Genomic DNA, 22,914 nt, shown 5'->3' on the forward strand with positions numbered 1-22,914 from the left:
GGAAACAACGGGGACAAGCTACAACCGACTACGTGCAGCAATGCCCTCGCACTCTGACTAAATGGACCTCAACCGTGATCCCACTCCTAACAAACACGCCGAGCACCGTCAACCGCTCTCCGGAATGACGTCACCGCACTCCTGGCCAATCGCTCGTCGAGGGCAGCCAACCTCGAAGGAGCGAATGCTGGGCGCTCTCTACTGCTACATTTCGGTTTTCTGATTCAGTACTCTGCCACTCTCCTGACTCGATACGAGTTGCGTCGCGCCGAGAGTTGGGTTTCGTCTACACCCGAAACGCGAGTCAGTGTCGATCGCTGAGTATTTTCTCGTCGCAGGAGTTAACACAGGGTATGAGCAACCCGGCAAGTAATCTTACCGACTCATCTCGGCCGAACAGTGGACGGAGGCCGCGCAGCTCCGTCCGACCCACCAGCGCCGGTCGTCCGGCCTGGAACACGGCGCAGCTCACGCGGGAAGAGTCGCGAGACTTGGAAGCTTTCGGCGCGAACGACCAGTTCGAAATCGTCGACGACAGCGAAGTCGTTACCGTTCCCGAGCAGAAAGGATGCTTCGCAAGCTGCTTAAGAGGCCTTCGAGGTGAGTACACGTATCTTTTCCATGGCTGCCCGCATGCACGGCCAAGAAGCAAACGATCGTTCGCTTCTTGACCACCTTGCGTGGCGATAATTCGCTCACAAGTCGATACACTGCCGCCTTCTATAATAGCGAAAGCGATGCGCCAGTCTGACCATAGCACAGTTCGAAGAAGCGCGCTACCGTTTACGCCCCGGTAGCGATTCAACGATTGGCTGGCGCCTGAACCGCCGTTACCCGCCGTGTCGGTGACGCCCTGCGATAGCAAATGGCGCGGACTTCGAAGGGGGAGAAACAGCTATTGTTTTCGCGGAACAGTTTGTGTTAAAGAAACGAGATGGCGCTCACGGCGGCGCGCCATTCGCGCCATTAGGGACTTTACGCGCCATACATCTCCTCAGTGACCGCGCACGAATACGAAACTATTACCGCTTCTACCTTGCTTCTGTGCGACAGCTGTCGGAAATGCAACTGAGTTTTCGCTAACACACTGTGCTCCAATCATGCTAGATTGAATCATGTGGATTGAAGACGTGTGCAGTAGTTGGCTGCAAAAATAGTGACTGGCATGTCAAGGAATAGAATGAATGTGTGTAGCCAAGTTCGCGGACCGCTGCTGCAGCTGTCCGAACGTGTTACCGGCACTTCGTGATGTACGTACGGCTTTCCTCGAGGATACAGAAATTTGCTCATCCGCCAGCCTTGTATCGCTAACCTTCAAAGAGAGGGCTTCATCCCCAGAACGTCGGCAAGTGTGAGTACCACTCGTTAAACAATGACAAAGGGAGTAGCGCCGTTTCCTGTCATTGTAAGTTTCGCGCACGTTATCTATACACACCTGTCCCAAATGGCAGGAAAACTTAAAAAAAATTAAATTATGGGGTTTTACATGCCAAAACCAGTTCTGATTATGAGGCACGCAGTAGTGGGGGACTCCGGAAATTTGGACCACCTGGGGTTCTTTAACGTGCACCTAAATATAAGTACACGGGTGTTTTCGCATTTCGCCCCCATCGAAATCCAGCCGCCGTGGCCGGGATTCGATCCCGCGACCTCGTGCTCAGCAGCCCAACACCATTGCCACTGAGCAACCACGGCGGGTCTAGCTGTAATATATATTTGCTACAAGGTATTACAATGTACAAAACAGCTACGTTTCAAGCCTTGTGCGCAGCAAGAACAAATCTATCGGAACTGAGCACAGCCGCGAGCGATTAGGCAGAAAAATAATCAGATAGTGGCCGCACCAAGGAACTTCACTGATCCAGAAACTGACAAGCCACTGCTTCAAAATATTTGCCGAATAAAGAACAAAGAGCAAAACGCACTAATCCTGACTGAATTCATGAGCGGAATGTTTGGATAGCTTGGAATACATATTTAGCCCCGCTTTTAGAACAAGCACCATATACGCTGCTTGCGCCGTTCGGACATAGCTTAATTAGCTCCGAAAGCGCTTTTGCATGTTCTCTGAAGCTGTGATCAAAGCTTCGTGTCGTCCACCTAGTCACCGTCTACAGTATCTCCGAAAACAGAGGTTTTCTAAGCCGTGCTGGTGTCATACACTTCCATTGTAAACAAGGAGGCAACGGAGGCAGTTGAGGCAAGCAATGGACACGTCCCCACGTGATCAAACATGACAGCGCCCACGAGATTGCCACGAAAAGGGGAGATGCGCGTCACTCGAAAGCGCTGTGGTCGTTCAGTGATGCATAATGTACTGCTGCGCTCTGTATGGCTTCAAGAAGCGAGCTAGGAGCTTTCATCGGGTAATGTGGATTGTAATCGTAAGGAAGACAATTCCCAGCAGGTGTTACAGTAGTCTCGGTCACCATCGTCGCGTTACACCTATAGTACAAGCACGACAGCAAGAAACCTGCTGATGTCGAATCGCCTTAGTGTTAAAATATCCTTACGCATGCCAGCGGACATACTTGGGCGAAGCGAGAGCAAATCAAGGAAATGCAGGAATGTTCATGGGGTTAAGTAGAGCGCACGTCTGCTTAGCACTTGGTTAAATGGATAAAGGGGTAAGAAGATAGAGCGCGTGTCAAGCCTACGTTGTTGCACGCAAATTTCGACGGGATCGTAAAACGTGGCTGTATGATCAAGGGAGGATTTGGTGACCAAGGAAGGATGAACTGTTGCTCACGACTTGAATGTTTTAGATGGAGCACGAAGCCTATTAAATGCAGTATAATTATGGTCCCCCCATTTGGGCACATGCGCTGCTGTCAACGTTCACGAGAGATGTCAAAACTGTCACGACTTGCAGCATTGCAGAACAAAAACGAAGCTTGGCCACTGGTATGGGCCTCTACCAGATGCCAATTTTTTTTATTTTTCAGCGCTGACTGAAAGGAAGTTACGTCAGTGGGCAGAGTACAATCGTACAATTGGAAGTCTCAGCATGTGTGTGCGCGCGCACGTGTGTCTGTGTGTGTGTGTGTGTGTGTGGATTTGGTGGAGGGGGGGGGCTTTGTGTGTGTTTTAATGCTCGGTTTTCATGGGAGCCTACAGGTCTCTCTAGTGTGCCATGATTCACCTTTAACGTCACCATCAAAATATAGCCTCTTAAATGCAGGTATTAGTTAAATGCAATATTTAAATTGCAGCCCCCAGCGAAAGCCACTTTAAATTATTGCCGCAAAATTTGGTATCCGGTCTGGACCATTTTGGTAGAACCTGAGCACGACCTGAGCAAGAGCTTCGGAACTGCAAGACCAAACTGACAGACTCCTAGAGAGCAAATCAGGCAGCTCCCCTATATGTGAGGTTGCTTCGGATTTAGTTATTTTTTTTTTTTTCAAGTACACTCGGCAAAGACGAGAGAATTTTTGTAATTTCAAAGTGCTCCATTTTGCGCTAGCCATGCTAATTATTCCAAATGGCTACATGTTAATTTGCCAGTGAAGCGGCATGTGCTCAACAAGATAGGTTGCTCAGCGTTGCCACATTTTCATAATCTGGCAATAATTCTCGAAACCTTGAATATCTGAGCGTTTCGTAGCACTGTTCAGAGAACCGGAGAAAACTTCCAAATAAGGCGCTATCTTTTCGGGAATGAAGTTCTGTAAGTGTCCAGTATGTGTACTGTCAATTTCAGCGCTCGCTAAATGGATTGAGCTTGAAAGCTTGCGTTGACGATTGGCGCCTGCCCTATCGACTCCGGGCTCCATGCAATCAGTGCGCACTGAAATGTACAATCCACTTAGTGGACAGTTACAGTCTCCCTATTTCTGGAAATACCCGTCTGGTCTCTTGATATTTCTTTAATATTAGGTGCGAAGGTTCGAACAGGGTATCGGGGTTATATGGGGATATCCAGCGCCCGGATTACATAGCGTTGCTCGAACGCAAGCTGGTACGTCAGCCCATTCAATTCTCCGCAATTATCAAAGGCATATATGACTGTTAACTTAATTTTGCTGGTACTACAAGGTACCACGGCATGGTATAGGTTGCCATGAAAAAAAATTATTAGTAGCTTATTTAGTAGTACTAAATTATTAGTAGGGCAAGTAGTATGCTTGTTCGTACAAAATCATGCTGACGAACAAACATGTATATTCTAATCCTTGATCGCTGTTCTGTAATTACCAGTGGATTGATTCACTGGGTTTATAACGTATCGAAGTGGCACAGTTATGAGAGATGGCGTAGTGGCGGCGGACTATAGGTAAATTTTGACCATCTATAAGGTTTTTGTAACGAGCCCCCATGATGCTCGGTGCACAAGCGTTTTACAGACAGCCACTGAGCCACCGTGGCGGGTGATTACAAGTATACAGCAATCAGGTTCATACATGGAATACATTACTTTGTGGGCTATAGTATGAAGTGCTAAAGTGAAAATGAAATCAGACATACAATTTTTATCTACAGGGACGACAGCAATAGTTGGATCTCTTGTAAGCACAGTCGTCAACATTCGAAGCCTCTCTCCCGACGTGGCGCCGTAGTGGCTATGGCATTCTGCTGAACACGAGGTCGCAGGTTCGATTACTGGCCGTTGCAGAATGCAAAAAACACCCGTGTTCTTAAATTTAGGTGCGTGTTAAAGAACCCTAGGTGGTGAAAGTTGGTTCGGAATCCTCCACTACAACGCCTCTTGCAGTGGCGCACCGACGGGGGGGTTTTGGGTGTTGTAACCGCCCCCCCCCCCCCTGAGGCCGAGTTAATTCCCCCTCCCCCCCCTCACACGTCCAGCCCCACCATTAGAAGCTGTACCTTCAGTGCTCTGTTCACATTGTCATTACAATTCAAGAGGTGGCTTGAGGTCAAATCTTCCTGATTAACAAAAACACTATAACACTGTCTTGTATTTATTTATTCCCTCTCAAATTACTTTGAGTAAAACGCTGAAGAAATAAACATCGTCATCATCCTTGGTGTCATTATATTATTATAATTATTAGGCCTTTTATTTGCGGTTGGATTCCTCTGGCTAAAGCAAGGAAATTTCATATTATGCAAAGTGCTTGCTCCCCCCCCCCCCACCACAAAAATTCACCCCCCCCCCTCCCTGGCAGGGATCCAGGGTGCGCTACTGGCCTCTTGTATACAACGTCTCCATACAGCAGTAAATGTTTGTTTATTAGAGATGGCTACCAAAATAACTATTAGTCGTATGTATTGTTACTGCTCAGCATTGTCTTGATCTATTTTTAAAGGCACGTCCACCCAAGATGGCTGCCGTGCATTTCAAGACCCTCCGAACAAAAAAAAATTTCAAAATAAATAGAAAAAAGAATGGGTGCTCTTCCGGCTTGCACCACAACGTTGATTCAAAAGGGCAGTTTCGAACTGGTGTTCCACAGGGCTCCAGTGCACCTTTCACATTCTGTATGGGCACACTCAGACATTGATGCTTCGATCGATTTGTGAAGTTTATCGTCCAAAAGCGACACTACGGTACCTCCAAATATATCATGAGAACTATAACTTTTGTAACAGGAAAGAAAAAAAATCGTGCAGATCGCTCGCATTGTGAGAGTCTGTCTAAGCGAAGCTACGGTAAGCAGGCATGACGAAAATTAAGGAGCATCTCGACAAGAGACGCACAGCGGACTTGGCTGGGAAGCGCAACACAGGGCCACCACCGAGCACAGCTTCGAAACCTTGGGCCACCGTAGCCAAGGAGGTTTTGCCACAGCAAAGTTCTCGCTCGAGACCACGTGCGCTTCAAAGAGGTCCAGTTGGAGTTCACAGGAGAGAAGCGCGAGTACGGCCACATACTCCTCCGACCACGAAAACAGGAGAAGGGGTAATAGAAGGCTATTCGCTTTAATAAAGGAATGATGCGCTTGAAGGCTGTATTTGTTGCAGCGAGTATCCCCATAACTATTAAGGTTGAATTTGTTGTTTCATTGCATAATTGCGTAGATAGGAGAGCCAGCCACAGGTGCATCTAAAGGAATATTACAGATGGCTACAGGTATAAGGCGACTTGTTATGCGTGTGCCTGTCGAGTGGCGCCTGTCAACTGTTAAAGGGACCCTGAAACAATTTTGACGATTTTGTACAAACACACTGAGTCATTAGAGTAGGTCCTTCTGATCATTAATTGACGCATCTAAGCGCTTCACGTAAAGCGTGTAATTTATAATAAGGTTTTAAAAAAGTACATCGCTACCGATTGCAGCATGCCAAGCGGCTGATTTTGTGCCCAGATGACGTGATTTGCCCAGAATACGTCACTGGGCCAGCTATCCGATTGGCTGCCCAGGGCGCGTCATCGATAATTTTTCCAACATTATGGTGAACAAATGTTGTTCGTAATAGCTTAGATGTTAGTTAATTTGTTTCTTTAAAATAAAAGTAACAGAAAGAGAATGCACAAGGACATGTATCACTACAAAAAAAGCACTTCCGGCCCACAGCAAGTGTCGTCTGCTTGTGTTACAACGTGCTCCGTGTTGACGAGAGCTGCGCAGTCAGTGTTGGTCTTGTTCTTTCTTTTCGCGAACACCACGGTTCGCCCTTGTTGCGTTGTGGGCTACAAACAATCTGCGACATCGTGCCCCGCTGCAAGGCAGCAGACGAGCTGAGTGGCTGCAGCGCATTGGACTTACGGTATCCAAACCAAACGGCGCCAGCATCTACGCGTTTGCGGCCGTCGCTTCACGTCGAAGGTTTGCCACAAGAGAGTTTAGCCTGTCCGTTATTCAAGTAAACGCAAGCGCAATTGTACTGGCCGCTTTACCACATTTTACGTGATGAACGGAGGTTCAAGCATGAACTGCTTGCACGGTGCAGCCACCTAGCGGCACAAAGCTCAACCAAACACACAGCTAATATAGCAGTAACCAAGTTTTTTTTCTACTTTGCTGCTGGCTCAAATTTTTGGCAGGAGCATATTATTGAACACGTTGTCATGATTAAAATGTTTACACTTGGTTACAGGAATATTAGCTCTGTTTTTGGCTGGTTAAGCTCTGCACCACCAGATCGCTGGACCGCGCATACCGATCAGGCCGCTCACGTACGTCTACGAAGCTCCTTCATCACAGCGGTATGGAGGGGCAGTTTACGCCTCTGGCTATCCGTCAAAACACCCAGCTCGCCTGTGGTTACCGGAATACTGAATACGCTCGGCGCTGCGACAGAACGCTCACAACGCATGCTGCTTGATCGCATTCGCTGGGGATTGACGGCCGGGCGGCTAGCGGAGAGGTTGGCGAGCCTTCGCGCGCTGGCTCCAAGACAACCGGAAATAGACGCAACGTACGTCACAACATGACATAGAGCCAGCGCAGGCGGAGCTTAGCCCCGATCACTCGGCGAGCGAGTTGAGGAGGAAATGCATGGCTAGGGAGGAGGGTAACTTGTAATCGTCCGTAGCTCTTTTAATATGAGACGCTTCACTTAAATTGTGACGCAAATGTTTTACTGTAGCTGCACCCTACACGTCTACAAAATTTGTCTGAACCGTTTCAGGGACCCTTTAAATAGACAGCAGGGGTAGCCGTTAGCTAGTCGGCAGAGTAAGACGCTCTAAAATTCGTGGCGAAGGTCAGGTTGGGAGGCAGTGCTTGGCACTCCTTACCCCTCCCCTGTTTGTGACCCTCTCTGTCATCAAAGATCGAAGTGGCTTGAGCGTATACCGAAGCTTTTTTATGGACGGACCAAGGAGGATCGAAGCATCCACTTTTATGCCCTTTAAATAACTGCTGACGATAGTTAAGGAATATTGGAACAATGTAGTGTCTGACTGGGTATGAAGGTCACAATGTGAAATTATATTTCTAAGCTTTTCTTTGCACTTTGTTGTCTTCTTAAGAACAATGAACGTGTCACTCTAACTCGTGCCGATAAAACGAGTTGTTGGTACCGTCAAAAGTTGCTGACCCGACATCCGTTTTGGGGTGAGTCAACACCATGGGTGCCCCTGGGTGGGGTTAGGTGAGGGGATGCCTGTTTGACTATGTGCTTCGGTGAGATAGCATCATTACCACAGAAAAGCGCCAACTTGAACGCACAGATTTGCGGCATCGTTTCATTGATTATTATCGTTTTCTCATATTTTTTTTCTCAATTTTGCTGCTCGTTGGAACGTAGACGGTGGGTAAATATAGACTGAATGCTTTCACCAATTGTGCTAGACTGTTTAAAAGCCCTTCAACTTTCCTTAGAGTCTCAATCCTATCTTCTCGCTGACAAAAAGGCGCCGTGGCACGTGTGGTTTCTGTTCGTGCCGTCTATCTCATTCTGTGTTGTTGCGTGCGACTCCAAATGTCAACCGCATAGTAACGTGATGCTTCTTGTAGACCTTCCCATAAGTAGTTTGCCGGCATCCGCAAAGCTCCTCTTTCAGATGATGAAATACACTTCTGTAAGAGAAGTGGAATTCGTGATCATTGAGTCGACATATTGGCACAACCCTTTGCAGCCGAAGGAAAGTTATAAGGAAGCTGTATGCGTAAAAATTTACTTAAAAGGAGAATAGTCGGCCTTTTCCTTTGAATTAACTTCTCTCGCTTTTGCAAACACATCAGATCTTGCTTCATGTAGCGTCGCCATCTATCACGTGTGTGGCTCCTACCCACGATGGGAGATTGGCCAAGAAATGGGTGGATTATTCCAAATTAATATGGAGCATAAATTTCCGAATATCTATAGAGTTAGCATTGGTTCCTGTGTCGCCGTAGCTGCTTGTTCTTCATTGCAGTCATCTTCTTTCTTTCTCTTCTGTGCTGGTTCGAGTACACAGTATTTCTTTTTTATTTTATTTTATTTTATTTTATTTCCTTTTTATGTTACGCGAGCATGGTGACGTCACCAATTTTTATAAGGCTACCAATCATCTACTATTACACTGTTATATCGCATCTCCCAATCAGCATTCTATCATTTTTTATACTCCGCAATCCCAAAGCAGGCTTCTTTGCACGCACACCAGTGTGTACAACGAAGCTTTCAGGTGTGAAGCAGAGGCAAGCGCTGGCTTCACCTCTGCTGGTAAGAATCTGTGGGGGCTGCCACTACGATTTTTTTTAACCTCCTTGGGCTGCAGCTGTACGTAGGCCAGGAACAAAGCAGAGCAAAGTTCGGTAATGTCCTCCGTTGCGACCCTCAGCGGGCTTCGTTTCAGTAAAATTACCTGAAATATTAGGTAATCTTCAGCTGTAATTATGTGTTCAATTCATAGCATACGAACGAGCATGATGTTTAACTTATGCTTTTCACCGATGGTAGCAGCCTTCTAGCATGGCGGCACTGTGGCTGCTGGCCACTGGTTACGGTGCGCTGGTGCTGGTGGCTACTAATGCCCCTACATCTATGCGCCTCTGACACTGCGGCACATTCGCATAAATATTACTCTTGATGAGGCAAGACGATGGATTCAAAGATTTCCCGCGCAATGGCGTATCAACCGCACCACTGAATTTGGCTAAGTTTGCTGCGGCGCACAGCTGGCCGTCAACATGCGCGGTAACGTGCTGTTCTTCTCAACATTCCGCAACGCGATGGACGGCGCATTTCTTGATTGCGTGTGAGTAAGGGCCCTGTGCGAAAAAGAGGAAAAGAAAATGCGGGATAAAACGCTAGGGCATTTTTATTAGCAACACAGAACGTCAATTAGCCATTCTACGTGTACGGCCACAAAATTATCCGCGGGAACGAGACATCAAGTCTGGATCCAGTCCAGGATATTTAACGATGATCTATTTCAATTGATTCCATTTCCTTTCCTATTTCGCATTTCGTGAGTGGTCCGAACCATCCATGATCCGAACGGTGCTGCGCCTAGATAATAACCATGCAGGATCAGTCTGTCATGAGCGATGGATGATAAAGGCTCATTCACACTAGGCCGACACGACACCGATTTTGGTCTGCCGACTGTTGATGACAGCAGTTCACAGGACGAAAAACGTTGTGGCTAACGGTTTAAAGGAAGGAAAACGCTGTCGTCAACAGTCGGCAGACCAAAACCGGTGTCGTGTCGGCCTAGTGTGAATGAGCCTTAAAGGAGTACCCCAGTCACACGGGCCATTTTCAATCGTTGCAGTCCAGTGCGATCAAAAGTGTCCCATAAGACAGGTAGAATTGAATCTAGCGCAAAAAATTGGCCCCACTGATTGAAAGTGACGAAGGCAGCACATCAACAGAAAAACACAAATTGCTGCGCAATATATTCCAACTATATATTTATAGTATATGATATTTTCCCGTTTGAATCACTACACATAACGACTTTTTTGCTTGTTTGTTCCTTTGCTTGCATGCCACCACCACGACCACTAAAAAAGCATCTGTAGCAACCGCCCTTCCACACTCGCTGTCGCGGCGTTTGAACATTTCCACTTCCCCTAAATTACACAGCCCACAGCTAGCTTACGTTTATAAGGCTATGAACTTCTTGTCCTTGTGGGAGAGGGAGCTATATAAATCCGGGCCAAGGAAAACTGCCATTAAACTCTTGCCAAGGCTAGTCGCGGCACTAATCAAGACAAATCCCCTTGTCATTTTGGCTGGCTATGCTCCTAGCTGTGTCTTCCCTTGTTCACCCACTGTTGATTGTCTCCATCTTCCTGTGGCCACTTTGTCTTGTTTGAACACCTTGCTCCGGTCTTTAGATTCTTGTATTTTCAGTCCTAATGTCAGAAAAAAAAATCTGACTAAGGGCTGAAATTCGTGGTCTCCTTGCATGACCTTGCTTGTTGCTGTAGCATATATATAGTCCATCTCGCTTACAGTACAGCTGTTTATTCTCATCACCAATTAAGAAAGGATTTATTATTTTTTGGACAAGTACAGCCTTAACCACTGTGATGTTATTCCTCAGCTCTTCCTTCTTTTTTTCATTGCAGGACTCTGGTCCACCCGTCAACTTGGTGGGGCCAAAGCAGATCGAGAATGGTACATTCGAACGACCCTGCGAGAACTGTTGATTTACGTTGTCTTCCTCGTAGTGCTCTGCATATGTAAGTTGTTACACTTATTGGCTGATGGTTAAGGCGGTGACAAGATGTTTACTGTAGGAAGTGTTAATATGTGGTTAGCTTGACAGAGGATGCATTCTTTTGGTGGAAGCACATAAAATTAACACTTGTAGCCTCAGAACGTCTCACCTTCATTACATCTGTTTTCATCACTGGATGATAGAATCTTTAATTCATATTTAAATGAAACTTAAAGGGCCCCTCACCAGGCCCCATTGCAAATTTTGGTTATGTACTGGAAGCTGTAAAAAGTCATCTAAGAAGTGTTTAAAAAAAATTCAGATCGGTTAATTATTGGAGGAGATAGAAGGAATAGACTGTCCTGCAGCTGTTACCATAATGCCAGGAGGCTAGCGTCACTGCCAACGGAGACAATCTTTCCCTCTGCCTCTAGTAGCGTTCCCTAGCGGTGTTCCTTCCATGCCTTCTCCCATACCAGAGCCAAGGGACATATTGCGGTGTCGAGCCCCTTTTCCTTCCTGGCAGCGTTGCGCCTTCCGTATTGGATGGTTAGTAATTGTGAGTGACGAAACACACACTGAGAAGAGGCATGTGTGCATGTGACCGAAACTCTCTGGCTGGGAGCAGGCATCCTCAAGAGGGAAGGAGCGCGGCATTTGGTTTAAAATTTTAGCTGTTTTTGCGTTGTGCATCATCAGCACATCATGTATACGTTATGCTTGTTTGTTAAAGATGGGCAAACCTAGCCAGAGAAATGCCAATGTTCACATTGCTTGTTCTCCTTCTGTTCAGGTACAATTTTTACGCAGTGGAGCAGTTTCTTTTCATTCCTACTCATCTGCCCGGTCTTGTAGCATAGTAGCGCGGATAAATTTTGGTTGTGATAAAATTTTTGATTTAAATGTTTAAATTGGACTTCAAGCTTCTGCTTAATTATATCACATATCTGGTTCGCAGTAACAGTGCACAATTTTATTAATTGCTTAAAACTACGCTCGTCATTGTGTAATAGTTAGCAAATCAAAAAATATAGATGTTAGAAGTGATACCTTAACTACAAATTTTGATTTAGGAATTTATTTAGTACTTGCTTGGGTCTATAAAGTAAAGTTCTATTGCTTCTAACTGGTTTGTGTTCAAACACGGGCCACAATTCAGTTCAAATCAGTGATACTGATTTTTGATAAACAGAGCTACAGTTGCATAATCTTTGTTTTTCATTTTGTTTTTCTACCTGCGGGGAAGGCAGAAAAAATAGAAAAATGGAGAGAAATATGCCAATGCCATGTCAACATAAAGGAGTTACCAATTTTTGTTACGAAGCTCAGAGATGTTGGCTTCACGTATCTCAAAACCATATTTAAATGGGATCTCAATTAAGCATACTTGATTTTTATGCACATTTCTTAACACCAAACTACTCGGCTATTTACACTAAGAAACATGCTAAGTGTTCACGAGAGAGCTAAGGTATGCCCATTTACTTTAAACAGTTTTGTCTCCATACCTTGAGCTTCTAGTAGATTGCTTTGCACATCCTGTTCGTCAAAGGTGGCTTATTCATTCATTTAGTATTAGTGCAGGAGGAGGCCCTGGAGTCACAAAACTTTCAGGGGGACCTCCTATGAGTATAAACCATGTGTATAACATGGTGCAAAACACCATGTTATACATGTAGCAATATAATACATGGTGCAGTGCACCATGTAATAATACACTATGTTATACAGATGTGGATTATTCCTCTTTGCAGTGACCTTTGGCATGATGAGCCCTACTATGTACTACCAAACGAAGGTTATGAGCGACCTCTTCTTGGACTCTACCTACAAAGACAACACCAGCAACCTCAGGGGCTCGACTAGTCTTGATAATTTCTGGTCGGTACGTACACTTTTGTGCTGTTCACATCACATTTCAGTTTAGAAGAAATACCAGTTATATGCAAGTTAACAGAAGGATTCTTTTGCACAGGGTGTGACATGGGTGCAACGAAAAACAACCTAAGCAAATGCAGCATCATTCAAAGCCACATATAACCATAGAACCCTTATGGTGTTCAAACTGTAAGAGAAAATACTCTGCAATTTTATTGACAACTATTGCATGAACTTGTGAAATCATAAGTAGTGTTTGTATCCTTAGAGGAGTACTGACACAAAATTTTGATGTTCAAATATCAGTACTGTTAAGTTTTTCCTTGTCTTAAAGTCTGTGTAGGGTGGCTTACGTCAAACTGCAGAACCTCATGACATGGGCATGAACACAGCAGCTTTAAGGCATCCTGTAATGTAGACAATGTACCTTCTTCAATTAGTCTATGGGTGAGATGCAGGCAGGCAGGGTGGAGAAGACAGAGGTATATATGGATGCAATTGACAGCAGACCACCTGCTGCCCTCATCTCCCACTCTGGCTAAACAGCCAACCTATCATTAAATTCATGCCATTGCTTCGAACTTGGGTTGCCCCCTCACCTTTTCTTCCTTCAAAGGGGCCCTGAACCATCCCTTGGGCTTGGTGAAAAAACATGGTCCACAGATAGCACACGCAGACTGATGATATGTTTGACTGCCGCTTCTGCTGAACGCATTGAAGAACTTTTTGCGGCAAAGTATTTCTGAAATAGTTTAATTTAGCTTCAAATGCATTTCTCTACTTCGATAAAAAGTGGTTCAGGGCCCCTTTAAGGTGGCTTACCATGTCATTTCAGCATGCAAAGGAACTTGAATTGAAGCAACTGGGAAGAATTACTTGTTAGACGTGGCATGAAAGAGCTTGATGTGCTTAAAGGCCGATTGCAACATAACTTTAAGCCACGTGAGAAGCCAAGTTTTAGATAGTGTAGACCTAGGGGAGCTTCTATGCAAAATGTTATTTTTAAAATACGAGTAAATATGTCATGGAAACCTAGCAAATATAAATGTTTTTAGTTCTGAAACTAAAAAGAAACAAAATGCCATCATTACCTCTTGCTGGAAATAACGCAGAACCAGCAACGTCAAGAAACAGCAGGGGCAGCTGGGCATGATTTGTGTTATCGGGCAGCACTCATGGTGCACTGAAGATCTTGGAGGTCATATTCAAAGATCTGAGTCATTTTCACTAATGACCAGGTGCCCCCATTGTCTGCTAAGGTGCTATTTAAAGGATGTTAATTTTTATAAATCAGGCAATTACCAGCCCTGCAGCTTTGCCAAAATTGTTTCTGTAGTATATAATACTACTACTAATTATAACCAATTTGGCCAAAGGGAAATTTTATTGCAGTTGGTCTAAGGCACCTGAGAAAGCTAATAAGCTTGTACATACTCAGCCTTCTGTGGCGCAGTGTGGATGTGTCCCATGTGTGTCAGCAGTTTGTGATACTATGTATGTCATAACCTGAGCTGTATTTTCTGTTCTCACTTTTGGGGATATATCACTTTGGGGAAAACAAAGACTGGCTGCAATGAAAGAGGATGTAAATAATCATTCATCATATGCAGGAGAAAATGAGGTGCCATACAGTGATTACGGGTTTAATAGCTACTAATTGCAGCAGAAGAAAAAAAAGTTCTCTTTAACATTTGAGCCAGTACACCTCTAAGGAAAACCGAAATATCATACTGGACATAGTACAGGCAGCAAAAGCTACTGGAGGGCTCCAATGGTGTCTATATTTCAGCTAGAAATATGTTAGGTTGCACAATTTGTATCTACTTCAAGGGGCCAAAATAGGTGTTTGCTGCCTAGAACGAATACTTATGTCTCGAGATAAGTGAGCAGTGCTGTACCAATGGAATAGTTCTGTGCAGCAGAGCACTAATTCAGACCTTTGGTGCACACTCGCATAATGAAAGAAACATCACTTTTGGACAGGCCCAAAAGTCAGACACACATGAGGGCTGGTGTTACTTGTTTAATTTTTTTTTAAATTGGTTTCATTTTTGTCTTTTTCACAAATGCAGTTTGTGGAGGATGTGATGCTGGGTGCTCTGTACTGGGAGAACTGGTATAACAACCAGAGCACACTAGCCGATGACCGCAACATCCTATATGAGAATCGGCTTCTGGGGAGCCCCCGTATTCGTCAATTGCGTGTGCGCAATGACTCATGCAATGTCCACTCGGACTTCAAGAAGGCCATCACCCAGTGCTTTGACAACTATTCCCCGCACTTTGAAGACAAAGGGTCCTTTGGGCTTATGAACGGCACTGCGTACGTATTTCGGCATTTGTTCTGCCACTTCTCTATGACTTTCTCCAGTACCTATTTCAGTAGGTAGGCCCAGGCCCAGTCACTCTTTGCAACCTTTGACAAGTACCTTATTAGGGACACTGATGCCATAGACTTAAGCTAAAGTTGAGCTCCAAGTCGGGCTAGTTGGTTGACATGCATCTTATATTTTAACTGCGCTAACCCACACGGACAAAGACGAGGCAGACTTGTCTGCGCACGTCTTGTCTGCCTTGTCTTTGTCCGTGTGGGTTAGCGCAGTTAAAATATACCAGACTTAAGCTAAACTGGTTCAGTAATCCTTTAGAACTCCCTCAGAATTTGTTCGGTGAGCAAATTTGACTTTATTAGTGGAGAAATTTACAATCGAAGGTTGAACCTGGTCATATATAATAGAAGTGATGTCATCATTTTGTTTCTTCTCAGATTTTGCAGTCTTTTCAGTGTTGAACCCTGGTTGCACATACGATACACATTTTTTTCTCGCTTATTATGTGTTCATTACGATTGCTTCTTACAGCACGTGTCACATCCGTGGTTTCTGGGGCTTGTGTAGTTTACATTCAACAAATTTGGAACAGTAAAAAGGGGCACTAACATTGCTGTAGATAATAGAGGAGAGGTTTTATCTTTTTTTCTAAAATCTGTTTGATGATTTGTGTATTTTTTTACATTAGTTTTACAAGAAGAATAATAAAAGCTTATAACTTTTTGTAGGAGTTTATTTTCACAATCCGCCTTTTGCATTACCCTGTGGCGCCACCTTAGCGGGCTCCGCGAGAAACAATATGTACGCGGTACGCAGAGGCACGCTGCAAGAAGCGAGCTGAAATGGGTTTGTGCATTCGTCAGTAGTTATAATTTTCGTTTTGTGTGAGTGGCCGCTTGTTGGACAGGATGCCTAGGCCAGCAATGACTCTGGTGCGACTTACAACCACAATTCGTCGAAATATGATGATGGGATTTCGTGCAGCTACGCCTAACAAAACCAGTCACCGTTCGATGTGCCTCTGAATGAATACATCTCATCGTAACGCGATTGACACACCGCCTACGCTTGTATTCATGTTACTCATATTTACTCGTACCGAATATGAGTCCAAACATGCTTCGGAAGTTGAAATGCACGAACGTAAGCACTCGCCAGCCGCCCACATCAAGTTTAAGCTGGGGTCGATTCCGCTCAGCGGAGGTTAGCCGTATCGTATATAGCAGCAGAGTTCATGCATTTGCCACTGTTAGACCTGCACTGAACGTACGCTAATAGGATGATAAAAACTGCTTTTATAGCTGAGTCTTGACCACAGTGGCCATATCTCTTTGAAGGGGCGACACTGCGGCCAGAGTATTTATGCAACGCAAGAACGGCGCATTTGTCTACATCGGCACGCGTTTGGCCACCACTTGCTGTTTGCTTCAAGTACAGTAGAAACCGTGCACCACTAACGCAAAATAATGAGGAAATGTTCAAAGCATATATGAACACTTCTCATGCACATATCAGAAGCGATCACACTGAGACGAGAAGGCATTAACGTCCCGGGCACATCGAAAATGGCAACAATGACCACCTAGCCGAAACTGCCGATGCCCGCCGTACTGGCGTGGCAACGGGCCATGTTGTTGCTTACGATGCAGTATCGAAAGGGCCATCACTTGTTGCCTGTTTAGCATAAGAGGCAAACTGTGTTTTCGGTAACTACTAAATCTGGCAGCATAAAAATACACTCTCCGTAGTTACACTTCGTCCATGGAAGCGCCGGTGACTGCGACCGACAGCTTTCGTTCAAGAACGGTGCCTGTACCGCGGTATTAGCACTGCACCATGTCGCCGCTTCCCACTCTGTGTGTGCATCGTGCTATGCTAAGAGTAGTTCACTTCAAGTCGGTAAGGTCAGTACCGAACTATATAAGCAGTTTCCTTCGTCATACTTGCTTATCCTATATTTCAGGTCCGCCGGTAGTGGACGAACTCGTAGGCTGTGTTAGGCCTGATGAAGCTGCCTGAACGAGATCGACACCGCCTCAAACTTAATGTGGAGGGCTGTAAAGGGCTGGAAATCGTGCATATCAGTGTCGGAAGCACGTTTCGATTCAATTAGAGCGTCAATAAATACATACACGAGCACATTTGCAGCGATATTAACGTTGTTGGTGCGATGTTCTCACTCGGCGGCCGCTCGCACGGCGGTCAGCACACTGCTTTTGTCGGCGGCGGCGGCACGAAAGCTTATCACACTACGATCACTCGCTGTCGGCGGTTGCTTCTTCATCATATACTCGTATGAAAATATAGGTCTCCCACTGGCACAGTATCATAACCACAGCCGGCCGAGCGTTGGCGCCGGTGTGAGGTCGACTTCTAACCGACATCGGTGTCGTGTCGGCATATATTGTGATGTACCGGACGTTAACCGAATATCGCTGTGAACAGCTGAAGTTTCTACCGAAACACAGCGCAAATACCGCGTCGTCGATCGGCACAGCGCCGACAATAAAGAGTTCACGTGCTCGACGGCTATATGCTTCATACGCGTGTGTCGTCAGCTGCACAAACCACCGGCGCCGTACAAAACGTTTTCAGCACTCGCCGCTAGGATACAGTGCATGCGCACTCGGGACATGCAAAAGGCGGATTGAGGTAGAAAATGTTAATCCAAGAGGGAATTTTGCAACTGACATGTCTTGCCTTTCTTTCTTCTTTCTTTCCATTGTTTTTTTTTTCTTTTATATTTTGCAAGCTTTCTTTAAATGGTAGTAAAAGCACCAGACAGGAGGTACGTTGGCACAGAAAACTGGACCGGTTGTTTCTGAACCCCCTCTCCAACGTAATGAAATGCACTTGGCCCTAAAGTGAATATTAAAATGTGTTTCATAATTCATCTTAGTTAATTCACCAATTAAGTGGCATATAGAAAATACCCTGAAGAGTACCACTTGACGGCGAACAATATGCTGTTGCTTGCACCCAGCTGAGGCTTACCTTTTTTTTTTTTTTTTTGTTAATCCTTGGCTCAAATTACATGGAAGAACCAGTATACATTAGACTCCCGTTAAGACAAACTCAAAGGGACCATGAACATCTGTTTGTCTTAGCAGAAGTTTGTCGCGGCAGAAGAATTGATCTGCAAAACTATAAATATACTATTCTTGGTGCGCCCAGATATACACGACATAAAACAATAAATGAAACAGCATTAAAACAAAAAGCGCATGTAAAAAGAGACGTTTAGTTTAGTTGCATGATACAAGGCATTGCTTCATGCGCTCTTGTTTTGGCCATTGATCGAGTAATTGTTGCTTGGCAGCACTCAGCAAACCTGTGCATTGAGACAAAATGCTGACATTTCACCTTGTGATATTTCACCAAAAATTCTTCTCTGCATTCATGTTATTAAAAAAAATGTGCCAACTTATTCAGGGCATTACCTGCTACATCATGTGTAAACACCGCCGGTTGTTGTGACTACTTTGCTGTGTCCTCACCATAATGCCTTCAGAGGCACATTCGAAGACTTCCTCAATTATTGTTTCTATGGTGTCTGCCCTGCAGGTTGCGTGTCATTATCGACAGTGGCATTGCCATTCGCGTCCACAGAAACACCATTTGCTTCTTGTGTAGCTAGCAGAGTCCCCACCTTCAAAACTACCCATGGGGTCCTCTCACTGAGCTGAGTCGCAGGCATCAGTGACTAGAAGTTTGGCTTAACCGAATTTATGGTTTGGGTTGGAACAGATATTTAAATTTAGATTTTTTGCATTTTATCTATGGAAAATTAACCAAATAGATGTTCACACAACATTCCTCACATATGGCTTATAGAAGTACTGACATGATATTTTTGACTGTTCATTTTTTGCGTTAAATAAAAATTCTAGACCCCTAAACCCTAGAAAAAATACTGGCAAAGCTCGGAGCACCCTAAAAAATTTAATATACCGTATTTTCTGTACTATAGTCTGTGTACTGTACAAGTTGGAAAGAAGGAATTTCACGCAGTGCAGACTATACGTGACTTCGTTTCATCAGATCGGAGGCGCGCTTGAAGATAATGAGGTCAGATTGTTCTGTCCCGTGCTAAATCACCTAATAAATCGGCTCGGCAATGGTCGTCGTTGCACGCGAGCAATATTTCCGGCTCATTCTGTCAGCTCAGGATATTGTTAGGGTGTATGAAATATACGCCGTAAAATATGGAACACTGTTTCAATATTCAAGCGAATGTGCACCGTCACGGCATCGTTCAATCTCAGTGTAGTCAACTGTATGCAAGAACTAAAGATTCTGAAGGCGATGAAGACATGGAGGAGCCGTTCGTCGAATCCGACATGCTCGTCTTGTTTTTGTTCTGGCAGCCCCAACAAAAGTGATTTTGATGACTTTTAGTATTGAGTTCTATGTGCAGTCTAATAAAGAACCCAGGCTTTTGCTGATTGAAAATAAAAGTTTTGTGTACCTACTGTTTACTTGTTGCACACGAGCTAAAACACCTAATCTCTGTCAAAGTTGGTCCTTGCAGACTATATAGTGAGTGCAGACTACATCAGAAAAACAATTTATTTTTAAGCCCTAATTGGCACCGGATGCGGTCTATAGTTCGGAAAATACAGTAATAGCTTTTCTGCAGCCAGTTTCGCTTCCATTTTTAGAGTGTCATGATGCAGAAGGCTTTTACGTGGGAGCAGGACATTGCAACATCTTGACACTTGGTGCGGCTCGCACAGTCGCCTCCTATGCTGCTACTGAATGTGAGGGCCGATGTAGCAGCATAGCAGACGACTGAGCGAGCCGGAGCGTGTGTCGTAACATACTTTTTATAGGATTTTAGAGATCCTGGACCTTCAATTATATTGCAAAAAAAAAAAATGAAGAGTCGAAAATATGTCAGTATTCCTTTAATCAGGTTCTTCTTAACGAAAGTCTACTACTGTATATTCTTATGCCCCAGGATGTTGCCTGCACTCACTTTGTAGCCTGTATTGTGCTGTAAACAGTTTGTCAGACAAGAGTTTATAGAATGCATTACTACTGTATTACTGAGGAATGCAGCCAAGCATGGGTCAGATTTTAAGTCCTTTTTTTTTTCTCATCTCCCAGCTGGACATACCATACTGAAAAGGAGCTGAAAGGGGCAGACCACTGGGGCCTGCTATCATCTTACAGCGGGGCTGGCTACTATGCTGACCTGGGCATCACAAAAGAGGCAGCAACACAGGTCATGGCTGACCTCAAGGAAAACCTCTGGATTGGACGTGCCACACGGGCTGTCTTTTTGGACTTCACTGTCTACAACGCAAATGTCAACCTCTTCTGTGTGATCAAGTATGCATCTTTTAGTTCATTGTCTCACGAGGATAACATGAACGGCTTTTTGTTTATTGCATCTCATGTTAATTTCGTGACGCATGGCTTTCCTATCCAACCTGTTTCCTGCACATTTTGGTCAAAGAGCACTTCTGTGAAGATCTAACACTTTTGGTGAATGTGTTAAGTGTAAGCTAAAAATCCTAAAAATAATTCACAAAATGACTTTTTTTTTATTGTTCATGGATAGCAATGTTTTTGCAGATTCGGAATATGTGTAGCAGGGGGGAGTCAATTCACAACTTGTGCCTGAAAATACGAAATAACAAGAACCATGTGCGTTGACTAGAAATGTCAGAGTTGATAGGGTATAGGTTCCGTCGCAACAGCTCGATGCTACAAGTACATTTTAGAGCAATCATTTGCTGAGAAAGACTGGCAAATCCGAGAAATCAAAGTTCTCATAGAATTGCTGTGGAGGATTAGAATGTTGGCTTCGTATAATAGACCTCAAAACACGGTACGAGCGAGGCAAAGTTCCACACCACACTACTTACACCAGAAGCATGTTACTTTGGGGGCTTTATGATCAGTGTTGCTTCGACGTTTCCAACAGACAATTCACCACCTTGCTTGGCATTTCTTGCCTGCAGTAGATAACACAAAGTCCACAAGGTGCCATGCCGCCAGATGGGTAAGGCCTGCTTCTGAAGAACATGCACGCTTGAGGGAGCAGCAGCACACAACTGGCAGCCACTATTTTTAAAATCTTTGTTGGACAAATAAAGTCTGTAGGTGCCTTAGCAGCCAAAGAGGGAACTCGCCAGAGCATCAAAATGGATTGGACAATCCCGACCCCGTTACCGGTACTTAGAAAGAGCGCCCAAACATGTGAATGAGTAAGATTCGTCCACGGCACTTAAAGGGTGGTTCTGGGTGTCAAAGGATGTTAATTCTAGCATTAGCAGCTGAGTTCTTACAGTTCTTTCTGTGGCACTGTCGCAATGACCGGCATATTATATTTTGTAAACTGTTGGGAACAGAAGGGCAGTTTTATGTAAGAAATACAGTAATACCCCGTTAACTCGAAATAGTAAAAACTGGAAATAATTCCGAGATAAGCAGAGCTTAGAGATAGCCGAATTCACGAAAATATAAGCACAACTACGACGTAAAGCCAACATGACACCTTTTCAATATGGCGCCGGTAACCGCTGACTTCCTCACAAAAGCTCAATGTACCAGGAGCGGCACTTATAGTAGATAATTTTTGCAATATTATGTGCAACCCAGCAACCGACACGTCGGTCGTTTATAGGCAACGGCGAACCTCGCACATATCAGCGCAAATGCAGATGCATGTTGACACCGTGTTCGAAACCGAGTCATGCAACAACTGCCAGCAGCGCCCGAAATGCCAAAGCCACGCCTGAGCGACTGCGCCCTCTAGATAAAGACACAAATCTTGAGGCCATTGTTCACCTTTGGACACAAGGTGGTGTGCAAAGCTTGACGTCTACAACGTATTTCCGGCTTCCAAAGTCGTTTTCGCCATTTGCAGTCAGCTGAACAATGGCCTCAAGATTTGTATCTCTCGAAAGCGCCATGCTGCACGTTGCGAGCAAATGCCGCGAGAAAGCGTTCGCCACCGCCCTGCTGAGTAACGTGGCCACCGCCAGCGTAGCCACGCACAACAGCCGCCTCCGAGCACAGGGCATCGAGGCACTGTCCGTGCGTAGCTGGCGTGTTTACAAGTGACGGCGCGCTCGCCTCTGGCCACCGCTACTCTTTCGCGCACTCTTTGCGCACATCAGCGGTCGTAGCGATGCTCCACCCGCCTAATCAATGGGATCAGCCGGCCGAGAGCTGTAGCTGACGGTGACGTAGAATCAAACAAAAGGCATTGGGGCAAAATTGCAGGCCTGGGCTGGTATTTTGTAGTGATGCGTTATGCTTTATTCTATGCAAGTCTTATCATCCACCACTCACGGCCGGCTGATCCCGTTGATAACGTGAGCGGACCGTCGCTCTGACCACTGACCATGCACGAAAAGGCATTAGCATCGGAAAAGGCATCTCTACAAAATACCGACCCTGGTTTCACTTTTTGGCAATACCACAGCTGCGCAAAAAGGTTAAAAAAAAATGTTTCGGTACTGTCTTTTCAGCATTTTCGCAGTCTAGGTTTCGAGATATCCGGAGTTCAGTGCAGTGGCGTTTCAAGATAAGGGGTGAAAAGCCCGTAGAGTTGACAGGACAGGAAAAAAATTCAACTTATCCGATAATTCGAGATATCAGAGTTCGAGTTAACGAGGGTTTACTGTATGTATAATTCTGGTTTTAGACCATAATATTTCTGCTCTTTAGTTTATGCACTTTGGGAGA

General features: G+C 45.0%; 1 protein-coding gene across 1 annotated transcript in view; it reads left to right on the forward strand.

Moving 5' to 3' along the window:
- Positions 1-270: 270 nt before the first annotated feature.
- The window catches only part of LOC119436934 (polycystin-2-like), a 57,982-nt gene continuing 35,338 nt past the window's right edge, over positions 271-22,914 (forward strand). Inside the window, exons 1-5 of the mRNA XM_037703977.2 lie at positions 271-600; positions 10,914-11,027; positions 12,760-12,890; positions 14,956-15,206; positions 20,323-20,547. Coding sequence (XP_037559905.1) covers positions 354-600; positions 10,914-11,027; positions 12,760-12,890; positions 14,956-15,206; positions 20,323-20,547 — 968 coding nt within the window. The 5' untranslated portion in view covers positions 271-353. The remainder of the gene's footprint in view (positions 601-10,913; positions 11,028-12,759; positions 12,891-14,955; positions 15,207-20,322; positions 20,548-22,914) is intronic.

The sequence above is a fragment of the Dermacentor silvarum genome, chromosome 1 (assembly GCF_013339745.2).
Source record: "Dermacentor silvarum isolate Dsil-2018 chromosome 1, BIME_Dsil_1.4, whole genome shotgun sequence".
Classification (NCBI taxonomy): Eukaryota; Metazoa; Arthropoda; class Arachnida; order Ixodida; family Ixodidae; genus Dermacentor; species Dermacentor silvarum.